The sequence below is a fragment of the Lycium barbarum genome, chromosome 10 (assembly GCF_019175385.1).
Source record: "Lycium barbarum isolate Lr01 chromosome 10, ASM1917538v2, whole genome shotgun sequence".
Lineage (NCBI taxonomy): Eukaryota > Viridiplantae > Streptophyta > Magnoliopsida > Solanales > Solanaceae > Lycium > Lycium barbarum.
The window spans coordinates 14,677,305-14,698,813 of record NC_083346.1 but is presented as its reverse complement, the minus strand read 5'-3'; the positions used below and the strand labels follow the sequence as shown (position 1 = coordinate 14,698,813).

The 21,509-nt window shown below is 36.2% G+C and overlaps 1 protein-coding gene across 2 annotated transcripts; it reads left to right on the top strand.

Annotated features, from left to right (window-relative positions):
- The first annotated feature begins 1,401 nt into the window (after positions 1-1,401).
- Positions 1,402-19,753, top strand: LOC132614119 (phosphatidylinositol 4-kinase beta 1-like). 2 transcript variants are annotated; one of them, XM_060328486.1, is made up of 16 exons: positions 1,404-3,523; positions 6,219-6,407; positions 6,503-6,551; positions 8,851-8,983; positions 9,090-9,555; positions 10,552-10,632; positions 10,712-10,834; positions 12,849-12,918; positions 15,163-15,260; positions 15,350-15,454; positions 17,111-17,164; positions 17,995-18,138; positions 18,252-18,305; positions 18,393-18,467; positions 18,702-18,785; positions 18,863-19,753. In XM_060328486.1, exons 1-16 carry the CDS (start codon positions 1,916-1,918, stop codon positions 18,962-18,964), a joined length of 3,435 nt encoding a protein of 1,144 aa, XP_060184469.1. In that variant the 5' UTR covers positions 1,404-1,915; the 3' UTR covers positions 18,965-19,753. The 2 variants fall into 2 exon arrangements, 1 of the variants encoding a protein (XP_060184469.1); XR_009572186.1 differs by lacking the exons at positions 17,111-17,164; positions 17,995-18,138; positions 18,252-18,305; ... (1 more) ...; positions 18,702-18,785; positions 18,863-19,753 and having other exon boundaries at positions 1,402-3,523; positions 15,174-15,260.
- The last annotated feature ends 1,756 nt before the right edge of the window (positions 19,754-21,509 follow it).

Here is a 21,509-nt window from a genome sequence, read left to right as displayed (position 1 = left end):
TCGTCTAGTTTGTCATTTTACAATGTCTTGCATCAAATTCTATTAAGAGACATTACCAATAAAAATATACTGATCCAAACTGCTATTCTAAATATTGTGGTCGAACCTAGTTCACATGCTTTTCCTAAATCGTTTTCGTCATTCTCTAAACATATACAAATGGCCAGCCCGGTATACTAAGTTCACCCTATGCGAGGGGTTCGGGAAAAGGCCGGACTACAAGGGTCTATTGTATGCAACCTTACCTTACATTTCTGCAACAGGTTGTTTTCACAGCTTAAACCCGTGATCTCCTAGTCACATGACAACAACTTTATCAGTTACTTCATACAAATAAAAATCATATTTAATTTTTTTATGAAAATAATAATATTAATTCTTTGTCAGCGATACTTTAATCAATAAATGAGATCTATGGAAGGTATAAGATCTCTTAAACATTTATTTTCAGATATAGTAAAGTTGACATGATTTGAAGAATAAGTTTAATAAATTATAGTATGTCATATGTTACGAAATACAACATCCCGTTTCTTTTAATTTTTTTTGTATTTATATACATATTTACATTATGTGACGTTAGAAAATATTACCATCTTAATGAGGATACATATGAACCTACTACCACTGTTAGTCAATATTAGGCTTTATTTTTTAGAGCTTATTTCGATCCCAAATTATGAAAGAAAGTCAATTAGTTGATGTTGTAGCAATTGAAGCCATTGTTTTGTTATTTTATGCATAGTGGCCTAATGCAATATGTTACACGCCAATTGTTTGCTAAAATTCCACAATTAGAAAAGCTATAAACATAATTGATAGTTTCATTGGTGATTTTAAAAAAATTGGAGATTCTCTCTATAACACAAGAAAAGTTGTTTATATTTTAGAAACAAAATTATTCCACACAATATCGTGTAAGAACGTACAAATTTTGAAGAATCCATCATAAATGATGTATTTTGTTTTATTTTAATTAAATAGAAAATATAAAACATACAAAATAATTCAGCTCCTAATAATTCGAGAGGTCCCTTACCAGACTATGCAATAAGGATGTGCTTTATATAATTAGATTTTGTAAGCTAAAACATGTCCCCCTTATTGGTTTTGTAGCCTTTTATTAGAAACTTTTATTTTTATAACTCAGCTATCTCTATTTTTACACATGAGAAATCTTACTTTTATATGTATAAAAAAAAATCAAAATTAACACACAATCTTTACATACGTATTTTCCTCTATTCAAATTATAAATGTTATGTTCAACCATTTCCTCCTTTTGATTTCATATGAAAAAAAAAATCAATAAAAAGGTTTACATAAATTCAATGGAACATATAAATTTCAACTTAGTCCTAAAAATTAAAAAATTCATATTTTGAATATTCGCTTAGCTATACATTGCTCTGTTTTCCCGTCAATCACGTACCCCTCTCATCACTCAACTATTCACTTCAAAAGTTGACAACACCCTCAGCGCACGTTAGCAGTCGCCCTCCAATTCTTCCCACACCAAATTCTTATAATACGCCTCTGATCACCACCACCCCCAAACCTCCACCCCTTGTGACACCACAGCGCACGTTAGCACCATCCCCGCCTTCATCCAGGTGATACGACGTCGTTTCACCGTCTCTCCGACGGTATATCAATATCCACGTCGGATCCAAAAAAAAAAAATCAAAATTCAAAATTCAGTTCCTTTTAATTTCTCTTTTAACTGATTTGATCGGTAATTGAGTTAATTCAGTTAATTAAGTTCTTTGAATTTTTCACTGATTGAAGTAATTAACTTTGTATTTGAGTAATTTGTTACTGTATATAGTTGGTAGTTGCATAGCTGTTAATTTTTAGAAAGAAGAAATTAGGGTTAGGGTTAGGGTTAGGGTTAGGGTTTTATGATGATTTAACAATGGTGAGATTATTGGGATTGACACGTGGCGAGTCAACGGAGTCGCCTCGTGAGGTAACTAGAACAATCCCAACAAGTGAAGATATTGGTGAAAGTGGTTGGTTAATTCGGTTTTTTGATTCGTCGTTTTTTTGTGAGTGGATTGCTGTTAGTTATCTTTATAAGCATGATCATCAAGGTGTTAGGGATTATTTGTGTAATAGGATGTATACATTGCCATTATCTGGTATTGAGAGTTACTTGTTTCAAATTTGTTATATGATGGTTCATAAACCGAGTCCTTCGTTGGATAAGTTTGTTATCGATGTTTGTTCTAAGTCGTTGCATATTGCGTTGAAAGTGCATTGGTTTTTGATGGCGGAGTTGGAAGATACGGATGATAATGAAGGGATAAGTAGGTTACAAGAGAAATGTCAGATTGCTGCTACTTTGATGGGTGAATGGCCACCTTTGATAAAACTCCAAACGAGTTCGTCCATTTCTGTGGGGAAGAATCAGATGCTTAATAAGTTATTGTCTTCAAAACAGAAGCTTTTGTCGTTGACGTCTTCGCCACCAGCTGTACAGCGGTCGTTGTCGTTTTCGGCATCTTCGGGTGGGAGTTCGTTGCCGCAGGATGATGGTGGTGTTGGGAGCAAAATATCGTCGCCTGAGGAGAATAAGATTTTTAAGAAGTTGATTCCGGGTCCGAAAGTAAGAGATGCATTGCTCTTCAGGAAATCCGTGGAGAAGTCTGCGGAGAAGGGGGATGATGAAGAACCAGAAAAGAATAGTTTTTTGAAGAGACTTTTGAGGGATAGTAGGGATGAAGACGTGAGAAAATCAGCGGAAAAAGATAAGGATGATGCAGAACCGGAGAGGGATGGCTTTTTTAAGAGGTTTTTAAGAGAGAGTCGGGATGATGATAGTAGGAAATCTGTGGACAAAGATGAAGAGGAGTCAGAAAAAGATGGATTTTTCCGCAGACTTCTTAGTAATAGTAAAGATGATGATGCTAGGAAATCTGTAGATAAGGATGCAGAGGAATCAGAGAAGGATGGTTTCTTCAGGAGGCTTTTGAGTACAAGTAGGGATGATGATGAGGATGTGCACTCAAGTACAGATGGATTTTTCAAACGTATGTTTCGTGATAGTAAAAATGATTTGGAGGATAAAGCAGGGCCCAAACCTGTTGAAGATGATGAAAAAGATGGGTTCTTCAAAAAGTTTTTAAAAGACAAATTTGAGGAGAAGAAGGATGTAAGAGATAGAAACGAAATAGCTGAAAAATCAACAAGGAGTTCTGAAGACGATGAAAAGGAGGGGTTCTTCAAAAAGTTTTTTAAGGAAAAATTCGAGGATAAGAAAGATGGTAATGACAAGGCTGATGAGGATCTCAGGAGGCATGCAAATGGTGAGGAAGAAGAGCCTTCAGATTTTTCATTGTTTCGTCGAATCTTTCGAGTGCATCCAGAGGATTCAAAAATGTCAGCAGCAAATGAAAGCAGTAATGGTGGCAATTTTCTTGAGAGCAGTCCTGGAACTGAGAACTTTTTCCGCAAGCTGTTTAAGGATCGTGATCGTTCAGTTGAAGATTCAGAGCTTTTTGGTTCAAAAGGGAACAAAGAGGTAAGTTCAGTAAAATCTCTTCGCATTTCCTGTCAGTTGCTGATAACACTCTGAGTAACTAATCAAGGAAAATGACTGAGTCTGTAAATTTGTAATGCCATATGTAAATCTGTTTACTCATTTTGCATGAGGCCAGCTGTCATCCGCTCATGTTTCCTCAAGAATAGAATTATTTCAATTCTGTCCTTGATTTTTGCCCCAAGTTTTAGCATGGAATTGTTGCAGGCTAACGTCTCATTGGACTTGTTCACCTCGGTAACTTTAGTGGCACTTGATGTTAGACTATATAGAATCCATTCCACTGATAATACGCCAAATGGTTGGTGGTTTAATGATATAACAATAGACATAAATCTCATCGTAAAGGTTCTTGTTTTGGATATTTTATCCAGTGTGTATGGTGGTCATTCGCATGTTTCCCAAATTTCTATTATTTAGTGATAATACATCATGAAGAAGTAACGGTGGAACTAAAATCAGCTGTCCCCTTGACCCAAACACATACTAATTCTATCTTGAGAATCTATGCCTGGTTTTCATTGAATCTTTTTTATCATCTTAAGGAACAAAATAATTCTGCCTTGACATGATAAATGGTGATGCCCACCTGCAGAATGTAGTCGTCCCTGGAGCCCTGAAGTAGAAAGCACTTCATTTTAGTGTTATATACCACTTATTGTTATGATATAATGCATTGTATGCTCCCTGCAATTAATTTCAACATGTAGACCATTCCTTCCCGAACTGCAGATCTCTGTTGATGTTTTTATGATTGGAGAGATATGACGTTCCATCTCAGATCTTGTTAGCTAAACACCATGATTTTGGTCAATCAAGAACTAGGGTAAAACAAAGGAAATGAGAATGGCCCAGCCATTCAATGAATCCACAGAGTGATGAAAAAATTGATTAACTTAAGCAGTCAGTTTTCATGATCATACGATGACACAATCATATGAGAGAGAGAGAGAGAGAGGAGCTGTGATGATGCAATGGGAGTGACCTTAAGTTTCAGATCTACTTTATATACAATGAGGGACACAGCATTTAGCAAATTAACTCGAGGATGAGGAGTAAGCGTGTCGCAAGAAGACATAAATTATCTTTTATTGTAGGTTTCTGGCCCACATTTGGGATCTTCTTTTTCAATGTTTTATATCTCATGGAAGTTACTAAGAACTGTGGAGGAGACAATTACAGTTGGGGATTTCAGAGGGTGGGTAGAAAGGGTGTTAGTGCTGAGAATTATACCGTTGTGCATCTTCTGTCTAATTTGGAATGGAAGAAATAGGAAAATGATCCAGAATGTAAAAAAGAATCTTGCCATTTCATGGATTCTTTTGGCTCAAAGTGAAAATACCCAAGTTTTTAAATTGATGATTAGAATAGTTTGATGAGGACTGTGGATAAACTAGCTTATAATACAGACTTGGTGTGATATTAAGGAAATTTATTTGCTTTATCAAAAAAGTAAGTAAAAATATAGTTCTTTTTACATAATTACCCAGAATTTAGCAGTTTAATAGCCTTAACGCCCAGATGCTGATGTGGCAAAGAGTGTCCCCAATAGTGTATTCCTTTTATTTCTTCTTTAGATGCAATGGCTATTTATTTTAACTATATATTTCTTCTTTTTTGGGTTAAATCTATAAAAAAGACTTGGCTAAAGCTCCATTATTTTTAGCCAAAATAAAAAGTTTTAGCCTAAATAATGGAGTTTAGCCATGATTAATTACACTAAGATGATTCAAAATATTAATGAATTTAAAAGGTAACAAAATATATTTTGTTTAAAAAATGCACACGGACAAATAAATCCACGTGGCAGCTCATGGCTCTCACTTCCCTTAGATGAGACTGGTCAGGGAGGTCGAGGCTATCAACTAGCCACATACAGGGGATAATTAGGACCAAATATAGTTCAGGTGCGGTGGATAAGCGGTGTCAAGTTCTAAGGTAGTCCCCAGGTATTATTTCCCCCACACAATCTATAGTAGGTACATGCTGGTACACAGTTCATTCCGTCCTGCTTTCTCTAATCGTCTTCCTCACTTTCCCGTGCAAAAGAATATCTTTGAGTGTAACGGGCATTACCTACTTAAAACCAAAAAGGCCTATAAACAAGCTTTACAACTGCTGATTGTAGATGATGGCACAAACTGGTGATCGGTGTCTTTAGTATCCATTTCACACGTATAACACCTGTTGCAATTCACGGTACATCCTCTGCGGGTTAAACCAAGTCAGACAGGCTTCATATGTTGCAATCCAACAGAGAAAGCAACATTGAGAGTTTTGCTTTTCCTGAATCTTCCAAGGCCTTTGTGTGATAGTATACAGACATTCCATTTTGATTTTTCTTTCATGACCTCACACAGTAATGGTGGCGAAGTTATTACTACTGCTAAGTTTTATAGAAAGTCGTTTGAATGCCACAGTTCTTTAGGTTCAATAAATCTACAGTGCATTGAGTTATAATGACATGATGGAAATGTGATGCAGTCTTTCTTAGATTATGGATGAGCACATATTTCATGTTGGGCTCTTTACACAAGCCTCCTCTGCAATCAAGCAGAAACTAGTTGTAATTGAGAAGTTAATATATATATATATATATGATAGTGGCTTATCATAGAAAAATATATATATAGTAAGATGGAAATTTTAACTTAATTCCTTAACGTTCATTCCGCAGAAACGTCCTGGCTCCCCAAAGCAGCATGAGAGGTTAAATGCAAAACCTCCACTTCCAGATAATGGGTTGTCACAATTTCGGAAAGGGGCATATCACCAGTCACTTGATTTTGTGCAGTCACTGAGTGATACTTCTTATGGATTAGTAGATGTGTTTCCAGTCGATGATCGCAAAAGTGCTCTTTGTGAGGTGGTTCTACTTTTAACTTGTTCTATTCACATTTCCTTTGGTATGATACCTTTGTTAACACTTCCCCTCACTGACTTTCGCTTTTCTGCTTCTAGTCACTAGCGGAGATCAATGCACATCTAACTGATGCTCAAAACAGTGGAGGTACACGTGTACTGAAAATTTAATGCATCAACTGTATGCATTTCCTTATATAGGGTACAATAAAAATGTTTATTGTTGATTTGTTCTGTCTATTATCTCAGTTTCCCTTTTGGACTTTAGAGAGGTTCTCATTTCCACATAAAGGCATAAAAATTTGAGGAATACTTCCTGCAGCTGTAATTGTTTTGTCCTATCTTGGAAAAGCAGTTGGTTTTAACAAGGTTCTTTTATGCAACTGTTGGGATTTGTCGTCCATTCTTGCTATTTGCTGCAGTGAACTAGTGGATAGCATTTAAAATTTGATAAGTGTCATTTCACCTTGGGATGTAGTGGCTTATGTTGGTTTTCCTTGTTATAGAACTTGTAAAGATGTTTTGGATTCAAAGAAAGAAGAGAAATAATGGATACCATTCACAAGTAAAGAAAAGAAAGGCAAGAAGGGGAAAAGAAGTGCTATTGTTTTCTTTTTGGCCTTTTAAGTTAGGAAAACAATGCGGACACTGTTTGACTCTAGGACGTGAATGAAGTATTTATTTTCTTCACAATCTTCTTCTTTGGTATCACAAAAGCTTCAAGGAACTCATTTGAAAATAAGAAAATTAACTGTCCTGGATAACTTTCATAATTTCCCAGTTTCATTTTTCTTTTAATCTCTTTTAATTTTCTATTTAACTTTTTCACTCTGATTTAATTCCTACTTTTTGGAAAAACAAAAAGAGATGTCTTTTTGTTCATTGGTGGATTCTACTTTCTTTTCCTGCACAGGCAGGTAGGCAGTTACTCAGAACAGGGGGTCCCACTCCACTCAAGTGGATGATTAAGTCATAAGAGTGGGACTACACATCCTTTTTTTTAAAAGATATTGAGCTCACCCCCCTCCTCTCCTTTCATACTCTCCCTTTATTAAATGTGAAGCATCTGTTGGAGTGTGTAAAGCTATTATTTGGCTACAATTACTTTTATTGGTGTAAATCAGTTTGACCAACATTTTCATTCACTTTTTGTGGGATTGAAGAACTTTCCTGTGTGAGATCCCTTGTTTCCTGTGATTTCCTCTTTTCTTAATGTTCTACTTCTTCTGTTCAATGAAAATGCATTCAGTGTCTGAAACATCGTTCTTCCCAAAACATATCACCCCTTGAATGGTGTGGAGGTTCATGGAAATATAAGGTAAATGGTTCTAAATAACAGAGTTTGGCATACACGGTCAATTTCTGAAAACATTTGCAATAGGGTTGTTCTTTCATACGGGGTCACATTTTAGCAATAAGCAACTACACATTTATTTTTAAAAAAAGCTGATTCGATTAACTTTCTGTTGAACTTCAGATTCATATATATGTCTTCTGGAAACAAACATTATGGATTTAGAAACTAAAAAGAACTCTATTTTGACCACCAATCCCTTAACTAAAAATAATTAGCTCTTGAGGTCAAAGCACGTGGAGGGAACATGTCTATAGACTTATAATCTCAGCCACTTGGAATTCGAATAGAGTTGGCGAAGAATAGAACACAATGGAAGCGAAAGGTACACATAGTCAATTAGTACGGATTACGACTTAACCTGTTGAGCCACTTACTTTAGGTTCATTATTTGCCCGAAGTTAATATTTTTAGAGAATTGCATGTCAACTGAAAACATAAAAAACTTCTAGTGTCAGAGAGCCCTAATATATACTATTGAGTGTCGGAATAAAGCTGATCCTAATGGAGTGGAATGGATATTGAGAACTCACTAGTCACTATAGCCAACCCTAGCTAGTTTAGATTGAGGCATTGTTGTTGTATGAGGTCAAGGCAGTGTTGTTGACCTTGTGAATTGCTGGTAGGTCAAATAAAGTGGGAGATCAGGGTAACAAGAACAAGAACAACAGCAACCTAGTGTAATCCAACAAGTGGGTAGGAGGTCAGGAGTATTAGTCTTCATATTTGGAGATAGAATGCCTTTCTGTTTAAATTGGTCGTGTTAATTCAGGCAGATTGAGTGTGAAGGTTGATCAAGTATAATGAGATGGAGGATGTATCAGTAAAGTGCAGGTAAAAAAAAAGCAGGTACTGAAGACATAAAACAGATTGGCGAAGTCTTTGATTTGGCAGCAATTCCCGTATATTAAGATTGTGTGATATAATGTAATGCGGCCTATGATGGTTTTCCTACTTCTATATTTTCAATTCACGTGGGTGCAAAGTTGTGCCCAAAATATATTCACTTCGCAACTCTTAGCTCAATCAAGATATATTTCCTTTGCAGCTTTTAGTTCAATTCTGTTGTCTTAATTTCTTTGCTATGCTGCAGGAGTATGCTTTCCAATGGGAAAGGGAATGTATCGTGTTCTTCACGTACCTGAAGATGAAGCTGTTCTCTTGAATTCAAGAGAAAAGGCTCCTTATTTGATATGTGTTGAGGTATTAAAATGTGAAAGCCCCAAGTAAGTTGATGACATTTATGATCCAAAGACACTTTTAACAGGCTGGTTTCTGTTTACCACTGCCTCATTTTTTATTCTTTCCTTTTCACTTTCATGCAAATGACAGTTCAAAAGACACATCCAACTCTCAAAAGCTATCAAAGGGTGGGATCCCTCTGGCAAATGGAGATGTTCTATTGCCAAAGCCTCCTCCTTGGGCTTATCCTCTGTGTACTGGACAGGATATGTACCACAATGACAGGATGTCAAGGTCTGCTTCTCAGGCCATAGACCAAGCAATGACTCAATTATGGGATGCCAAAGTGAAGTTTGTGCGAGTGAATTTTTCCGTGGAGAAGCAATCAGAGTCTGCAATAGATCATTGCAGCCTTGGTTCTGCTTCAGAAAGTTATAGTCAATGTAGAGAGGTCCCATCTCTTCCATTGAACTCAGATGCTATTGATCCAAAATGGGTACGGGTTGTCTTGACTGTAGATCCTGTTGTTAGGATGGAGGATATAGTGGACCAAGAACCACCAAGAAAGAAAGAGCATCGAAGGGTTCCCAGTACAGTAGCTATTGAGGAAGTTAAGGTAACCTCATGTCTGTTGCGTATGTGAACATTCTTTTACACTCCTTGAGTGAAGTTTCTGTATGCTTATTGGATCTTCATGAGATGAAATACTGCCTTTTGGCTAAGATCAAGTGTGATATCTGATCTTCGTGAAGTACGTGAATGTCTTTTCATCATTCTTCTGTTCTAGCCTCTATCTGACCGAGTGTCCTTAATATTTGTCCATCAAGACATCAAAGATGTATGTTTAAGTCACCGGGACTTTATTGAGTTGTGTCAGATAGAGTATTAGGTGAATTCAATTTTCATTTAATTGTTGTGTCTAGATATACCTGTTGTTTTGAACTATTAAGAGGGGATCGGGGGAACATCCACTCCAGAATTTGGACCTCAGTTTTGGTAATAGGATTACATTGCTAAGCAGTTGCATTGTCTTTTGAAATCTAGGGTTAATGGAGAAAGATAATGGATCTTGGGGAGCCATTGGATAAGGGGAAATCACACTTCCAAAACCATTGAGGTTGACGTTTTGATCCATTGTTGCAAATTTATGGTAGTTTTACACTGCTCCGGGGAGAACTGAAACTGGAAATTTGGATGAAATTGAGGAGCTTTTTGTGTTGAATGTATTAGTTCGACGTTGTTTTTTAGTGGAGAGATGAATGTCACTGAATGCCGGATAAGTGGGATTTTAGGCGTCGATGTACTGTTATTCTTGGCCAAGCAAAAGACAGGTCATAATCTTATGTCATGTTAGGCATCTTTTTGCGATTCATGTGATGTTTTCTAACTCACTCCTGGGATTTTCTTTCGAAAGATGATTACCGTTGTTTCTGTGGTATGTTCACCTTTTGGGAGAGATGGTTCTCTATAATTACCCATTATATGTACAGTTACCCACAAAAAAAAAAAAAAAAAATTTATCCATTATATGATATTTTTATTCATGAGTCCTACTTGTTCCTTTGATACTTCTCCATACATGAAGAAATCACAAACATGGTTCTCTTTACAGTTAGCTGCATTAAAAGGAGAAGCACCTCCTGGACTCCCTTTGAAAGGTGCTGGTCAGGATTCATCTGATGCGCAGCCTAAGGTAGAGACGTTGTCAGATGTTGTTCCTCTGCTATATAGAATCTACAATTACATGGACATGATAATCTTACTGAAAACAGGTCTCAAATGGTGGTCTTCCCAAGGTTAGTGATGCACTTTCTGGAGAACTCTGGGAAGTCAAGAAGGAAAGAATACGCAAATGCTCTGGTTATGGGAAATTACCTGGATGGGACTTGAGATCTGTGAGTCCCACCATCTCATTTTTTATGTTGTCTCCTTGATATTGTCTTCATAAATTTTGATATATTAGTATGATATGTGTGCTTGCTTATGTATACAGAGAGAGGTTGATCCTTGGTAAAATTGTTAGTTTGTCTCCTTGATGCTCGTAATTGGCTGCCAATGATTAGGACATGCAGGCATATACATATAAATCTACTCATGATATATATCATATACATATTCCCTGTTAAAAAAGAATAGACATATTGTATACATAATGGGTTTCATCTCTTTCTAGTGGCTTTTTCCATTGGTAAATGTAACTCATTGATATTCAGCAACAAGTATTGCATAATTTGAAATAGCCAGGTTGCACCAAAAAAACAGTGAAGAGGTTATGTATGCTTAATGCTAAATACATATTCCATTTGCCTCGAAAACTCGTGTTCCTTTCCTTCCAAACAGTCCACCATATTACTGACCGTCCAAGTTTTACTGGCTTTCGCAATCCTTTCAAGTGCTAGCATTGTAATAGCTCCTTTGTTGTCCTTGGCACGGACCAAGCAACTCCCAGAATGTTAAAAAAGAAGCTCCATATCTGGGAGGTGAAAGAGCAATGAAAGAAAAATGCTTGCCATCCTCATTTTGCTTCTGACAAAGGCAGCACCTGGTGCAGATTTTTATTCCCTTTTTCTGAATATTTTCGTGTGTAAGGTTGACTTCCTTGGCTACCAACCAGGCACACCATTCAACTTTCAGTGTTGCTCTGTTTCTCCTGATATTTTTCCAACTTCGAAGGCCAGTTTGCAACAGTGGGCCTTAACCTCTGGTAACAAGATTTGACAGTAAACATTCCTTTAGCATTGCATTTCCACTGTATAGTATCTGTCCTGCAAAGTGAGAGAGAGATCTTATGAAGTCTGAGAAGTGATGGACATAAGCTGTCCATTCCCCAGTCATTCGTATTGTGCCTAGACGTGATGTTTCAGCCTTGTTCAGTCCAGTAATCTGACTGAAGAGCTTCAGAATTTCGTGCCACAGTTGGTTACTGGTCAACCAAATGTATAGCCAGAATCAGCGTTTCCCTGCCATCTCCAAATACTATTAAGGTCTTGGATTGGAAGGAGTCCCAGTGTGCTATGATATGTCTCCAGATGCGACATGTACTGTGATTGCTTCTTAATCCAAGAGTTAAGAAGCCATATTTGGTTACAATAACCTTCCTCCACAAAGCCGCCTCCTCATTGTTAAATCTCCTAAGCTATTTACGTTGCAAACTGGTGCTTTGAGCTCTCAAGTCTTGATACCCAGACTTCCTGTTCTCTTTTCAGTGGAGACCATTCCTGTTCTACCAAATTAAATGTCTTTTTTCCCTGTTGCCTTGTCATAAGAATCTCTTCGCAATTATCCGTCCTTTTGCTACCCGAGTCGGCAGAGGGAACAAAGACATGGTATTGGGGTCCCGGGGGGGGGGGGGATTAAGGAATCTAGCACACTGTTCATTAATACTAACCACCCCCAAGGGATAGATTTTGTACAATAACAAAGAAGTCCAGTTAGATCTTAGCCTTGGTAAATCATGAATCCTGAAGTGACATGTTTCCCAAGTCTGAAGATACTTGTGCTCTATCTATATATAATTCTTTCAAGTCAAGTTGAATACGCATTAGGCTTTTCACTCAGGTGTAAGGAAGGGAACCCATAAAACTAGGCTGAATATTCTTGTCAAACTCCCATGAGAACCTCAAAATTTTCAAACATTTCTGCCACTAGTATTTTGGTTTCCCTTGTGTCCTTTATATTTTTGTTATTTTTTTTATTGCTTTTGTCACCAGAAAACATAGGGATAAAGTGAGACTTAATTAAGTTGATAATTCATTGTTCAAAGAATTTTCTGATTCCACAAAGTTTTCTCCATTATCTTTGCTGCTTCCTTTTTCTACATTGTGGGGGATATACAATTGTTTCTCAATATAATATTATGTTTTGCTCTGAAGTAGCAGCTAACGTGCTTAATTTCTGCCTTTCATATAGTTCATTGTGAAGAGTGGTGATGATTGCAGACAGGAGCATCTTGCTGTACAACTTATCTCCCACTTCTACGGTAGGTATCTTGGATTCAAAGATCCTTCATTGTTATAAGGTTATTTGCTTTTTCTATTTTATCTTGCAGTACCTTTTTGTTTTTAAATAGCTTTGACTCATTTGCTATAAACTCTTTGCTTCAATTTTTCGTCTAAATGAACCCAATGCAACTTTTCCCAGAAGTAGAATCTCCTATATGACTAAGGGCCCAGGGGGTTGGGGGGGTGTGGGGTGGGGAGAGCTCATTATAAATGCCCCCGACCCTGAGTCATTACTAAGTTATTGGATTGAATTTAGTAGAGGTCTGGAACTCTTCCCTTATGCATGAACAGTTACAAATAAGAGAGCAGATGGGCCCAGTTGCCATGTAACTCGTTTCTGCTTTCTAAATCCTTATATTTATTTTTTGTGCTACAGTGTTTGAATATGGTTTTAACTTGATTTTGTTCAAAATATTATCGCAAATTGTGTTTGGTATCTTATGCAGAATGTTTTTTGCGGTATATCGGTAATATCCCTTTGCTTTTGCTCTAAAATATATTCAGTACTAAGACCTTAAAATTAAAAGGTTAAAATGTATTTGGATGCAGGAAATTTTAAAAAGAACCAATTTAAGAAAAACTAGAAGTGATATAGGTAGTGTTCTTACATATGGGCACGAAACAGATGTACACAGGGCAAAGTAAACATGGTAATCTACTAGTAATAGAAAGAACTAACTCATAAAACAAACCTTAAGAAAGGAAATAATTTGATGCCTACAAACTTTGCCTAGAGAAATGAATGAGGAATTCAAGAAAATTATATCTTTGCTTATGACACATATAGAGTATAGAAAAGTACTGAAACATTTGGTTAGCAGAGCCATATGTCTGAGTAACATTCGTCCTTAAGGAAGTGATCTTGAAAGGGGGGTCAGGTTATTGAGGGCTTATCTAGCTAGCAATCTTTTATGATATTGAGGTTTTCTCCATTTTCTTTAAGTAACATGATGATTGTGCACTCAAGTGTGTGTGCTAGCTGTAAATGAACTGGGCAAAAACGACAGGAGGCTGGGTGTCAAATCCCAATAGGAAAAAAACTGCTGGGTGATTTCTTTGACCCTGCCCCCGTTTGGTGAGAAAAATTTCCCAATTCTTATATTGGTGATAAGTAGTAGATACCCACGTGGAAATAGTTGAGGGTGCGCACAAGTTGGTCCGAGCACCACTACTATAAGCTATGTTGCTCGGACTCTTGAAAATTTTCAACGGGTGCGTGTCGGAGTAGTGTATTTTTGGAGAATCCTACACGAGTGGGGCATCATTTTTGGAGAGTCCGAGCACATAGACTATAAGTAGCCTACTTTTGAGTTTCGAGTAGATATTCAACCTTGCTTGTAGGCCTCACAGGTTAAATTGGGGTTTGGGTTGCGAGGTTGATTCCTTCAGTAAGGATATATAAAAATATATATATAGATACTATTCACATAGAACATCATCTTGTATATATTTGCTTGTCTGGTGTAAAAGTAAAACAATAGGCTTTATGATATCCAACAAGTCGATCTTCACCTAGATTTGGGATTCTTCAGCTTCTTATTGGTATGAGGCACACAGTCCTCTTCTGTGGATTCCTGTCTTTTTGAAGGTTGTCTTTCTTAATTTGGAAAATGTTTAACAATACTTGGTAAATACAAAAGCAATTTAACTCTTACTATTCTAGTAAAAATCATATTTAACTCACCTTGAACTGATGGGACGACAACAACAACATACCTAGTGAAATCCCACAAAGTGAGGTCTGGGGAGCGTACAGTGTACGCAGACCTTACCCCTACCTTGGGAGGTAGGCAACAGAGTTGTATAAAATAACAATGATTTGTATTGGAGAACATGTACAGATAATAATGAAACAATAAATGATTGTCATCATTAATGAATGAAATTCAGTAAATGATTTTGGTAAATAATTGTTTGTTTATTTGTCAATTACCTTAATTGATTATGGAAGTTATTTGTGCAGTATTTTTATGTCTTTACTAGCTCACAAGAAGGCTTCTGTTCTTTCCCAATGTACTTACGAAAAAGAACAGTATTTTCTACTGAAAGACTGATCTAATTTTTTCCCCCATCCTCCTGCATTTGTTAGGTTTATAGCTAGGGTTTCTTTCCTAGATATGCTAATGTCAGTGGAGATTCTTGTTTTTGCTGTTGACCTTTAATATTGTTTTATGCTGTCAAGAGTTATTCGCTCATATTGTTTGAGTATTTTGAAATGGTAGATATCTTCCAGGAAGCTGGTCTGCCGCTTTGGTTGCGTCCTTATGAAGTCTTAGTCACATCCTCATATACTGCACTAATTGAAACTATTCCAGATACGGTAAAATATTGTTCCTTTTTCTTGATAACCTGAGCATTCTTTATTTGTTGTTGATATTCGTGACAGCGGTTTTAATCATTGTTCTGCAGGCCTCAATTCATTCTATCAAAAGTAGATTTCCTAACATCACAAGTCTACGTGAATTTTATGTTGCTAAGTATCAGGAGAATTCTCCAACCTTCAAGCTTGCCCAGGTAAAAATCGTAAAGGGAAAAGTTTGTAGCCTTTGTGCTTCTACTACCGACTTGAATTTCTTAAGGGTGCCCTCGATTTATACTTTCCCCATTTTTATTGGATGTAATTGTAGTAAAGCAACCAACTGAGTGTTTATGATCTATGTTTGAACTCTTAGATAATTATCTTCTAATTGAAGCATGATTAGAGCTTGTTGGAAGCCTAACCGAACCAAGGGGAAAAAAGTTCTTTTTTATAATGATGGTAGTGTCTTGGGACTCTGGGGCAGCTTGCACGCACCTCGACCTGGTACCTCCCACCGCCACAGGTACTGAGTAACCCTGACCATCAGGGCTTAGGCAGATGGGAACAAATCACTTAGTGTTTTTTTCCTCCGCTGGGGTTTGAAGTTGAGACCTCATGGTTCTCCTCCCACTTCATTGACCAGTAGGCCTCAACCTTGGGTGCAGGGCAAAAGGGGTAAGTATGTTACAAAGTTTTTGCACTTGTCCAATATGGAAGTATGATAAATGCTAACTGAAGTGGTGGAAATGGATAGGAGCTAAAGGGGATACATGATGACTCCATTGTACATGATATAACTCAAGCCAAAGGATATTAGAAGATGCTAAATGTGTTTTTCCACCTACAATAGCCTTTGCAATTGTCGAAAATTCCACTCTGATGAGTCTTTGCTAACATAGCGCTTTATGATTTTGGAGAAAAAGGAAATCATAATAGTCCTTGCTTATTCCTCTTTCTTGATTTTCCACTTTTATCCTCTTCTACTTTATCAATTCATCACTTTCTCCACCTAGTACCCCACACCACCTGCTGACGGTCCGTACACCCCTTCCCCCTTTAATTTCTATGGCCTTCCTCTACCATCAATATTATATTGCCCTTCTTGTCGACCTTCGCATTAGGCCTCTCCTCCTTCCTCTACCTTGCATTGTCATTCCCGTCATGTAGGAATGGTCAGGTATTGCTACTCAATAGCAGCAGGCCCTACTTTTAATTTTGGTTGGGTCTGGTGTAGTCATTGTGGGATATTGGATATTAAATTTAATGATGTTGTTACAAAGTTAATGTTTGTAATTTTTGTTTATGAGAATCGTGCACGTTACTTCAAACAAGGGTGTGCTTTGTTTCTCGTTTCTTGTCCTCCAGGATTCTTGTTAGCTTTTTGCTTCTCGCTTTATAAGATACTGGAATGCTAGGAAGTGTTGAAGTTTGGGGGACTCCTGTACACTTCACTTTGAAACATAAGAAAAGTGCGTATATGATGAGGGAAACGCTCCTTATACTAGTTGTCATTTATCTTCCTTATTTTTGAACTATTGTTTTGGGTAACAAGTGTAAAGAAGGATTTATGGACTGATATGCTCCAGTCAATGACTGCAATATCGTTTACTAAATTAAGTTGTATCTTTGCTGTTGAGCCTTTCATTTCAAACGGCTCTTCTCTTGGGAAATTGTTTGGATGATAAGTTAATGCTTCCTAATAATTTTGACCTGCTTCATTGTATAATTCTAGCTGTATAGTTAAGGATCTCTCTCTTAATGTTTTGCTTAGCTCGCATTTCAATTTCCTTTATCTGCTTTTACTTAGGCACAGGACTTGTAAAATGAAAAGACTCCTTATTTTTATCCTTCTTTATTTTTCTTACATGCAGAGAAATTTTGTTGAAAGCATGGCTGGATATTCTCTGGTTTGCTACCTTTTGCAGGTAAGCTGAGCGACTTATCTCTGAATAATTTTATGATTGCACGAAGAAGCATAAAACACAGATCACATATTTCTGTTGTCAGCAGATGCTTCTTTCTCTATTATGTATCACCAAAATAGATCCATTTTACATGGGCTACACGCTAGCCATATCCTTTGATTATTTATTGCACATCTTATTTTCTTCTTGTGCTACTATACCCATAAAAATTGAAAGAAAGAGATGAAAATCGGAAAAAGATGTTTGAAAGAAAAAAAAAAAGCCTAAATATGCACTCAGACACTATCTTAAGAAATAATGGATGTTTTGATAAAGTAATACTGTATGGATCACAAATGGGAACCCCTAGTATTCAAGTAGTAAACAAAAATTTGAGAACCAATACAAAACTATGATTCTTTACCTAAAGTCAGAAAGTACCAGACATCTATGCTAGCAGGGATTATGTGGGTGTACTGAATATTTATGAAGGAACATAGACTACCCTCATCTGTACAGTAGTAATTTCTACCGCTCTCCTCCCCAAGGCTCTCCTGTTTCTCTCTCTGCACAACCACATTAGTGCCAAGGAACTACATGCCGTTTGCTGCTTCTTCTTCTCCCTCCCTTGAAGGGCAGCTCAACAACACATCTTTGACACACTCAAATGTTCACTTGTTTCTCAGTGTCAAAATGTTTGTTGTCCCAAGGGTTCCAGAAATGTTTTTTGAATCTGTTCTTATTTTTCCTTTGATTTTTCTTAATGTGGCTACTATGAATGTCTTCAATAATAGCTTTCCTAGTAAAGTAGGTATTGCAATGATAACCAGTCGTTCTGTTTCTCTTGCTAGATAAAGGATCGACACAACGGAAATCTTCTATTGGATGAAGAAGGACATATCATACACATTGACTTTGGTTTCATGCTATCTAATTCACCTGGAGGTGTAAATTTTGAAAGTGCACCATTTAAATTGACCCGTGAACTCCTTGAGGTATATGCTGCTGAAGAATCTCGTAACTAATTTTTTACTATACCCTTGTTATTTTATATTCTGGAGGTGTTTTATACAGTTTCTCAGCATATATTGTGGTTGATTTATGCTAGATCATGGATTCTGATGCTGAAGGAGTTCCAAGCGAGTTCTTTGATTATTTCAAAGTAATATATTGTTTACTGGGATGTATTTTGTATCTGGACTTCTTTTTGTATTTTTGTGCTTTATGCTTTCTCTTTTCCTGTCTTCAGGTTCTATGCATCCAAGGGTTTCTCACTTGTCGGAAGCACGCAGAGCGTATAATTCTTCTTGTTGAAATGTTGCAGGTAGACCCTGATACACAGTTCCCATTGCTAATTTCATATATGTTTAATTTTGTGTAAAATCTTTGTTTTCTCATATATGAATCTAACTTTCTAGCAGAGGGCGGAATTGGGAGTTGTATCATGTGATTGAGTTACTATGCATACTTGTTTGGTCAAACAAGTTTTCGTCTTTATGAATTTATACATTGATCTCCGAATAACACAGAATTTGTTTCCCTTCTATCTTTATATCAGGATTCTGGTTACCCTTGTTTCAAGGGTGGTCCCCGAACAATTCAAAACCTAAGAAAGAGATTTCATCTCAGTTTAACAGAAGAGGTTTGTTACTGGTACAAAACTTTATTAAATTGTTTTTATCATCAACGTGGTCATGATGCCCTGTTTGTCTTTGCCAGCAATGTGTTTCCTTGGTACTTTCTTTGATCAGCAGTAGCTTGGATGCGTGGCGTACTCGTCAGTATGATTATTATCAGAGGGTCTTAAATGGGATATTATGAGGTCAACTTGAGTTATCCACGTCGTAAGGTGATGATATGTGTGAAGAGAGCCGATCATTAACTTGTTTGCTGACGGGGGGTTTGGTTGGGGAAGAGCAATTCACTATATGGATGTGTTTCTCCGAGTCAGGCAAAGGTTAAAGGATTGGTCTCTTTGCAGCTTGCTTCTCTTCTGAGGAATTTGTAATTGTACCTGCAAATGTTGTATGAAATGTACCAGGTGCAAGCTCTCTTCAAGAAGAGCTTTAATTTCTAGTTTCACTCAATTTTCACGATTATTGGACAAAGGCCGGGGTTGTCTCAAGATTCAGTGAAGAGATTTTGTTGAGTATACCCATCTGTGGGTACATACTGTACAGAGCTGTGTGTAAGAATTGCAACAGCAGTGGCTAGCTAACAGCACGCGAGAGACGGCTGTTGGGACTGTTTGGATTGAAATCATGAGTTTGCTAATAGCTTCTGGTGCAACATGATATTTGGCTTGTACAATAGCTTCTTTGTTTGATTTTGTTTTTCATTCTTCTTCTTTATTTTCTTTCTTTTCCCTCTCTCTCTCTTTCGTTTTTTTTTTTTTTTTTTTCCTTTTCCTATTTATTATTGTGTCAAAAGCATTAATTAGATAGCAGTAGGAAAATTGCAGCCTGCTATTTCTTGATTTTCAGTCTTTGATTCTTTGTGTCCACCGGGAGATATCTGAAACAGCAGAGTTGTGTAATGTATAATATTTTTTGTCGACCACAGCTCTTCATAGTGCAATTTGTGCAATGAAATACCCCCTTTTGTTTTTTACTGCAATCTTTGACTGAGAAATGGTCATGATGGATCTGTGATGATATTTTTGTTTCAAAGTTAAAGGCATATTTTTGTTTCAAAGTTTTAAGGATATAAAGTAAAAAAAATAGTACGACGGTAGTAAAACGCTTAAATACTAATTGACTGAAACTATTGGAGTTCTAATATTAGTTCTTATCTAACTATAATTAATGGAATGTTCTAGAGTATGAGAACTACTAATGAAGCACAAATCTGTGAAATAGTGGTGAGTTTTGTTAATATTCTTTTAATGTGGAGTGATAAATAATCTGTATCATTTTATTTTGGCATTTGAAATCCTTTTTATTGAAAATGGGAAAAGGGCCAGTTTTTTAATTTTAAACTATTTGATGTGAAATGACTTTGCTCTTCATTTTATCTTTGGCACAAAAACACCCAAGTTAAAAGGAGTTCAAAAGTACACTCGCTGTTAGCTAAGTAGCTCATAAATGACTTCTCCCTATGGTTGCTCGACCTTGAATCGGAACCTAAACGTAGATATTTCAGAAGTTTTTTATGTACTAATTCTTTCTTTACTAATGCCATGACAGAACTAATATCAGGCAAATTGTAATTACTTTCCTGCTTACGAAGCGGAATAAAAAATTTGGCTAATATGTAACAATAAATTCTAATAGTTCGTAAATCTTGCGATTTGAAACTTTTTAAGTTATGACACCTACATTTTCACAAAATCTGGTCAATTAATTTCATTGGTTGATAAGAGAATGAGATAGCTAATAGCAATAGTATAGTAAGAGGAGAAAAAACTAGTAATGATTACATGACACCTATTGATTGATCCATGATAATTCTATATGATTTGACAATAGTAATAATAAAACTATGTTTAAATTTGAGATTATTTGTATTATATATGTGGATCTAGGATCATATATTTTTAATAACTTTTTACTAGTATATCAGATAATAATTCAATATACATTTAAAAATGCTAGAAAGTGAAAGATTTAATACTTCCCGTTCGCGAAAATACACATAATTCATACAGTACGATTGATTAAAGGAAATAAAAATTAGATGCTATTGTGGTTTAATGCCATAATGAGAGATGACAATGTATGATGAAGTAACAAAAACACGTCACTGCTCATCTAAAATTCAAAACCAATGTCCTGCAAAATGCAAGAGTTACCATGAAGGCAAACTCTAGATTGGATTTTGCTCTACCAAATCTTTAATATGTTACTCCCATATATATTTAAATAATTTTTTTCTTTCTCCAAAAAAAAATTAATATTGTAAAACCATAAACATTTTATCTAATGAACCAAGGAAAATAAATATTCTTCGTACTTTAATTTAAGAAGATTAAGTGAAATTAATGAGGTAGTGGTTTGACAAAACAAATGGATAATTTTATTTTTGGTCCTTTAATTGTTGATAATTTTCATTTTCATGCTTATAATTATATTCTATTCGACTAAATACATTTCATATAGAAAATATAATATATTTAGACTACTTTTATAATTATAGTCCCCTCAAAACATGATGTAAACTAAACTTAATTCAGTAATGTTATACTTTTCTGTAGGAGAGGCAGGGAGCTAGTTTCTTCTTCTCATCTTCTCCTTATTTAGTAGTATTATTTAGTAGGCAAAGTCATAAACCGCCCCCTAAACTTGTCCACAAATTCCTCATGGCCACCTAAACCTAAGCTTGTTTCAATTTGACACTCAAACTCTTCAAAACCTGTACCTATTGAATA